Source organism: Nothoprocta perdicaria, unplaced genomic scaffold (genome assembly GCF_003342845.1).
Source record: "Nothoprocta perdicaria isolate Ctin4 unplaced genomic scaffold, notPer1 scaffold_331, whole genome shotgun sequence".
NCBI classification, from domain to species: Eukaryota; Metazoa; Chordata; class Aves; order Tinamiformes; family Tinamidae; genus Nothoprocta; species Nothoprocta perdicaria.
In genome coordinates this window covers 1-7,100 of record NW_020455568.1, presented here as the reverse complement: position 1 = coordinate 7,100, position 7,100 = coordinate 1, and the positions used below count along the sequence as shown (strand labels likewise).

The following is a 7,100-nucleotide window of genomic DNA, read 5'->3' as shown; positions in this document are numbered from 1 at the left end:
GGTAGCTAATAGCAGCACTAAGACATTTAGATCTAAGCCTTTTAGCTTTTTTAGCCTTTGCCCAAGCCCTTTAAATCTCAGCCCTAGCCATTGAGATGAAACGTCATTAGCCCTAAGCCTTTTAGGCCTAGGCTCGTAGCCGTAAGCTGTAGCCTTTTAGCACAAAGGCCTTTTCATTTGAACCATGAGCCCTTAAATCCTGACCTTTTAGCACTAAGTGGTTTAGCACTACAGGTTTTATGCCCATGGCCTTGAGCCCTTTAGCCCTAGGCCCTTGTCCTATCCTTCTAATCCTAGCTTTTTAATGCCTGCCCTTTAACCCTAGCCTATTAACCATGGTCATTTAGCCTTATGGCCGTTTAGACCTAAGCCCTTTACCACTAGCCCTTTAGCCTAATACCACATGGCTTTAGCCCTAAGCTCTAGCCCTTTGCTCGTACCTCTTTAGGCCTATACCTCTATACCTTTAGCAATTTAGCCCAAGCCCCTCAATGCTAAGGCCTAGTACTTTAGGACTTTAGCCCTAGCCCTTTGTCTCTAAATCATGGTTCAATACCACAAGTCTTTTAACCCTAACCCTTGTGTGTTAATCCTAACCCTAACCCTAACCCCCTGATCACAGCCTACGGAGTTCTACATTCAGCCACTGTCTGCTCATCTAAATATACACTTCTTGAGTTTACCAATGAGGATGTTATGGGAGACAGTGACCAAGACTTCGCTGCAGTCAAGGGAGACAACATCCACCACTCTCCCCTCACCTACCCAGCCAATCCTTCCATCATAGAAGGCTCTCAGACTGGTTCAGCTTGATTTTCCCTTGGTGAATTAATGCGGACCACTGCTGATCCCCTTCATTTCCTCCACATGGTTGGAGACAACATCCCTAATGAGTTGCTTCTTCACCTTTCCAGATGGGTTGAGCCCTTCCACAGTCACTGGTCACCAATGAGTGAGTCCTAAATGCAGAGATCATTGCATAATTCTGAGCTATTTGCTCCTGAGAATTCTGTGCACACAGGAGAATCCTATGCAGCAAACCCTTTGGGGTGCAATCCCTTGGGCCTATTCTTAACATCAGATTTGGAGGGAAAGACTAGCCTTCAGGCACTGCACTGGGTGGAACCTTCTTGTTTTAACGACAGAGTGAGGGAGTCAGCTCTGGCTCAGACTTAAACACCAATTTATTTGGAAACTGCATTACACAAGTCTCATTCAAGGAAGAAGTAATCCATCCATTTGTGTAGCAACATGATAACAAATGCCAGTAATAGTAAGTATAATAAACATTAAGTAAAGAAACATTGCTCAGTCCTGGTATGAGATACAGTAGAATTCACATTTGTGAATTTCAGATTAGGAGAGCAGTGTCAATATTACCATTGCTGAATAATGTCCAAAAAATGACTTTCCTCAGGGCGTCCTTGAGCTCCTTGTTCCTCATGCTGGAGATGACAGGGTTCACTGTTGGAGGCATCACGTAATACATAACAGCCAGCACTAGATGCAGAGTTGGAGAAAAGAGGAAAGGGGGCTTCAGGTAGGCAAACACTCCTGTGCTGACAAAGAGGGAGACCACAGCCAGGTTCAGGAGGCACATGGAAAAGGATTCGTGATGGCCCTGAGGGGATCACAATCCTCCCTCAGGTGACCCTGTGTGTGCAGGGGGGTTGGACTAGACGACCTCTGGAGGTCCCTTCCAAACCTAAGGATTCTATGATTCTCTGATTCTGTGACCAGAAAACCTTTCCCATGGGCAGAAAAGTGTGGGAGAAGAGAGGTCAAACTGAGCTCAAGTGACATGTCTCTGGGCTGAAGATGTCACTGCTCTTGCACTGTGGCCACATCTTTCAGGCTGAAGTTAGGACTGCAATACTAGGACGAGAGTGGAAACCAACCCAGTGAGAGTGGAAACCAACTGGAATTCCCTAACATGAGCCCATGAGCTCATTGCCTTGAGCCCACTGAGAGCCCCAGAAAGGCAACAGGCTCTTTCAGGTTGAAAGTCCTTGAGCAAATTCTTGGCACCAGCTTTGGAAGAAGAGCCCAATCAGCAAGCAATGTATTGAGGAAATCCCTTTTTATCAGAGGGAGGACAGCTCTGACACTAATAGACACATTTAAGGAAGGCCTCTGGGACAGAAAGACAGGGAGCAACCCTGTAACACCTCTGGAGAAGTGGGAGGAATTCAAACACTTCTGCACAAACATCATTATCCAAGTGAAAATATACCAAGTAAAGGAGTTGTCTGAGATGAATTAGAAATCACTTCTGAAGAAGGACGGGCATCTATCAGCTACCAATTGAATCAATGTTTTCACTGTGTCTCTGAGCTCCTTGTTCCTCATGCTGTAGATGAGAGGATTCACAGCTGGAGGCAGCACAGAGTACAGAACAGCCACCAGAAGATCTAGAGGGGGGCAAGAGAGGGAGGGGGGCTTCAGGTAGGTAAACACTGCAGTGCCAATGAAAAGGGAGACCACAGCCAGGTGCGGGAGGCACATAGAAAAGGCTTTGCGGCGGCCCTGCTCAGAGGGGATCCTCAGCACAGCTCTGAAGATCTGCACGTAGGACACCACAATGAAAATGAAACACCCAAAAGCTAAACAAAGACTAAGGACAAGAAGCCCTAGTTCCCTGAGGTAGGAGTGTGAGCAGGAGAGCTTGAGAAGCTGAGGGATTTCACAGAAGAACAGGTCCAGAGCATTGCCTTGGCAGAATGGGATTGAAAATGTGTTCCCAGTATGCACGACACCACTGAGAAAACCACAGCCCCAAGCAGCTGCTGCCATTTTGACACAAGTTCTGCTGTTCAGGAGGGTCCCGTAGTGCAGAGGTTTGCAGATGGCAATGTAGCGGTCATAGGCCATGACAGTGAGAAGAGAATACTCAGCTGAAGTGAAAAAGACAAACAGAAAGATCTGTGCAACACATCCCCAGTAGGAAATGGCCTTGGTGTTCCAGAGGGAATTGGCCATGGATTTGGGAACAGTGATGGAAATGGAGCCCAGGTCAAGGAGGGAAAGGTTGAGGAGGAAGAAGTACATGGGGGTGTGAAGGCGGTGGTCGGAGGTTACAGCTGTGATGATGAGGCCATTGCCCAGGAGAGTGGCCAGGTAGATGCCCAGGAAGAGGGAGAAGTGCAAAAGCTGCAGCTCCTGAGTGTCCGTGAATGGCAAGAGGAGGAACTCATTGAGGGAGCTGCCGTTGGACATTTGCTCTTGTTTTCAGGCACTATCCAATGAAGAAAAAGCATCAACAAGCTAGAATAGGCTTCTCTCAGCAAAACCAATTCCACTCCTCACAGGATCCCCCATATCACCTTTCTCCTTTGCCTTGTTCAGCTCCCTTGTCGGACGTCTGTTTTGTGCTGGCTGAGTGTGCTCTGCCTCTTTGCTTGGGCTCCCGGGGAGTCAGTGCTGCTCTACCCGGGGCTCTAAATGGAGATATTAAATTGCCTGGCCCAGTTGATATAGTAGGTATATTATCTATTTACTATTGTAGAAGAGAGAGAGTGGCAACACTCATAATAGTTCTGCTAGAAAGAGAAGATCCATGGAAATAATTTTATCCCCCATGAACCTTGGCCAGTTGAACAGAGATGTCTGTATCTGAATCAGTCACAGTAGCTTCTGCTCCAGCAAGAGACAGGAACACTGCAGTGAAGGTCAGGGCTGATTCGACCATTTCTAGGCATCTCTGTCCCACTGAGGTGGGCCCTGCCCTCACATTAGCTTAATATCTTCCCTCTTTCTTGAGGCAATGCACTGAGATAGGAAGGTTACTGCCTTAAGTGCTGCTGACTCCTGCTTCTTAGCTCCAGAGAGCAAGAATCAGACCAGCAGGGAAAGTAAGGAGTAGCAGACAAAAGAGCACTGAGGAAAACCTTCACCTACCCAAGCTGTGCATGCCACCACCCAGACAGCAACATCCCAGGACAGTCCCTCTCAGTGCCCTTCTCCTGAAGGGGGAAACGACCAGGCTGTGGGAGAGACACAGCTCCTCTTACACCAAGGATGAGGTTCGTGACCAGCACCCTATGGCCTTGAGAGGTGGGAGGGGACACAGGGCTTTGCTGAGAGAAAATACCTGTTTTGCAGGAACTGACTGGGGTGATCCAAATCTCCCCTCCCACTGTAATCACTTTTCTACTTTCCTCCTCACTGATCCTATCTCCACTGATGGAGATTTTCTTGCTGGCAACTGTTCCTCTGTCCCTTGTCTTCTCCCTGTCAGGGCCACAGACACCATCTCTCTTTCTGTGCACTGCATCTCCTGTCCGTATATGGCAGTTCTTTTCTATACACCTGCAGCTCTCCACAAACTGAAAACAGACTCAGAAGAGCTCCTTATCTTTATCATAAACACTGCCTTGGCTGTCCTCTTGCAAAGGCACCTCCAGAAAATGTTCTGGGGTCAGAAGAAGTTGAGAGCAGCCCTGACAAACATAGCATCCTTGTGATGGGGGAATGACTCTGCCCTGATGGGGGTCTCTCCACACACCTTCCCCCCACAGCACCATGGGGATTACCCCAGGCTGGGTGAGTGCTGACCCCCGCATGGCATAGAGTCACTGCCCTGGGACACAGGGCCACTCCTTTGAATTACAGCCTGTGCAAACCTGGGTGCACTTCACAACTCAACACCATCCCTTGGAGAGGGCAGCTGTGATGACCTGTCCCTACACATGTGAGCCTGGAAATCTCTGCTTTAAAGCTCCACCAGCTCCAAGCAGAAGAAGCTAATAAAGCTGCGCTAAGAGATTCTATTAACCTGATAGTGCCGGGTTCAAAAGATCCCTCCAGGAGCCACAGCACTCTTGTGCTGCAGCCAGACACTTACCGTGTCACAGGCTAGGGAGGTTTCTCCCCACAAGGAGCTCTCATTCGTCCTCCCTTGATGATGAGCCTTTCCTTTATGAGCAACTCATTCCAGCCTGGTGCCCGAGGGCCGTGCCTTCAGTCCTGGTGCTCCTTTAAGAGTTGCTCCTCCTGGGCAGAGCTGTCTCTTGGCAGCACCTGCCAGGCTGCCATGGGCTCCTGCGGTCCCAGGAGCCAGGCCCAGCTCAGGAATCCAGCTGGAGACAGGACATTTTCTGTCCCCTGCGCAGCCTCCAGGTGTTTCTGGGGCTCCAAGGCTGTGAGAAGGGAAGCTGTTTGGGTGTCTACAGGGTGCATGGACACAGCTGCAGGTGTGTCCCAGCATAGGACAGGCTCTGCTGGAGACAAAGAGACAAAGACCCTGCCAGGGCTCACGGACACCAGAGGAGGTCTTCATCCTCTTAGCTATGGCTAATGGTGTCTTAGCTTAGCTATGGTGTCTCTGCCACCAAGGCCTGCAAGAGACGTTGGGGACTCAGTGTCCCCCTTGACAACACCATGAAAGGTGTCGTATCATTCTCCTGCACTAAGCATTGCACACTCCCACCCACACATCGTCTCCAGGAAGGCCTGGAAAACATGAGGGACAAATGTTCTCCCTTCCCAGCAGCTCAGTGGCCAAGTTGGCCATTTTGCCTGATAAAACACATCAAGGGTTAATGTGGCATCAGAGCCACCCGTATGTTTCCTCTGCCTCCCTATTACCAGTGATGACAATTTTCTGCTCTAATCAGCCCATGGAGAGTCTTTGCTGCTAACAACTATCAGTGGGACCCATTAAAGCTTAACCAAATGTTGGGGGTTGATTTTAACTTTAAATTCCTGAGTGTTTTGTTCAGTCTCCTCTTAGTAACTAAGGTCCAGGGCTCAGCACCAAATATATCACAGGGATCATTAAAAGGCAAAAAGCTCTCACAAACCATAGCTCTCCTTGTAATTCTCAAGTCCTGTGTGGCTAATTGGAGCGGTTTGGGGAGTGTAGCTGAAAGGTGGWGACATCAATAATATACAAGCATTTTTGCTTTGAAAGTGTTTCATGTTATTATTGTTATTTAGCTTTCAGAGTAAGTGACAGCATCTTTCTCCAAATGGAATCAATCTAGAATGACTCCTAATGAAATCTGGACATGTAGGAAAACCAGTGTCTCAGACCTCAAGCACTGTATGGACACTCTTCCTCCCCAACCTGCCATTCCTCTCATCAGCCACCTGGGACTTCCATCACTCTTCATAGAAACTTCTCTGTTCTACTGAAATTGGCAATTGAAGGTTATAGCTAATCTGCCCCAGCTCCCACCTACTTTCCTTAGAGAACCAGCTGCAAATAAACACAGACTTCCTCTCAGTTGCAAAGAAGCAGAAATAAAGCATTAAATGACTTCATAAATACTAATTATGCTTTTTGAAAGAGCAAACTTTGAAGGCAAAGTTTTAAAATCTCTGAAATGCAGAAACCCAGTAGCTGGGTCTCTGAGTGAAAAAACAGGAACAGGAGGAGTCACAATACTGCAGTTTAACAATGGCCAACTCATGTCCTGTAAGGATGGTGTTAGAAATTGCCAATTTAGTAAGATACAAGCGAATAGGAGAGTCATACAGTTCCTGCAGGCCTTGGATCATGATGTTGTCCATGCTGCTTTTGGAGATCCCAGACCTACCTGTGCCTCTCTACAAACAGGGAAAAGCCTCTCATGCAAGCCTGTTGGAATTAGTTAACTGATGTTAAATGATGCCGCTTCAGTTCCAGGGCCGAGGACATCCGCCCTGGGATTTCAAAGCACTGACACCAATGTGATGGCATGTTAAGTGACATTTATTGCTTGCTTCACACATCCTTTATAGTTTTCCCCTCGGGCAGAAGCGCTGCAGGCGATGCTCAATCCCCAATAACAAGCGTAGCCTGGCAGTATATCCTTATTTGGCAGCGCTATAGACATGTCCCTATTCTTTCCGTAACATCGCGAGGTCTTCCGAACGCCCTTCCCTATCTGAGTCCTGTTTTATGCTATGTCACTTACTCATGCTAAGCTCCCTACACTTCTAAGCTCCCTACATCTCCCCCTCCCCACGTTGGAGCTCCCACTCTATAAGCTAGTATATATGATTCTTATTTCAGAATATTTCAGAATATTTCAGAATATTTAAGGTTGGAAGGGACCTCTACAGATCATCTAGTCCAACCTTCCTGCTCAAGCAGGCACACCTACAGCATGTGGCAC

General features: G+C 48.0%; 1 protein-coding gene across 1 annotated transcript; it reads right to left on the bottom strand.

Annotated features, from left to right (window-relative positions):
- Positions 1–2,259: 2,259 nt before the first annotated feature.
- Positions 2,260–3,222, bottom strand: LOC112950990 (olfactory receptor 14A16-like). The gene has a single exon (XM_026043614.1). The coding sequence runs from the start codon at positions 3,214–3,216 to the stop codon at positions 2,260–2,262; it is 957 nt and encodes a 318-aa protein (XP_025899399.1). The 5' UTR covers positions 3,217–3,222.
- Between the last annotated feature and the right edge of the window lie 3,878 nt (positions 3,223–7,100).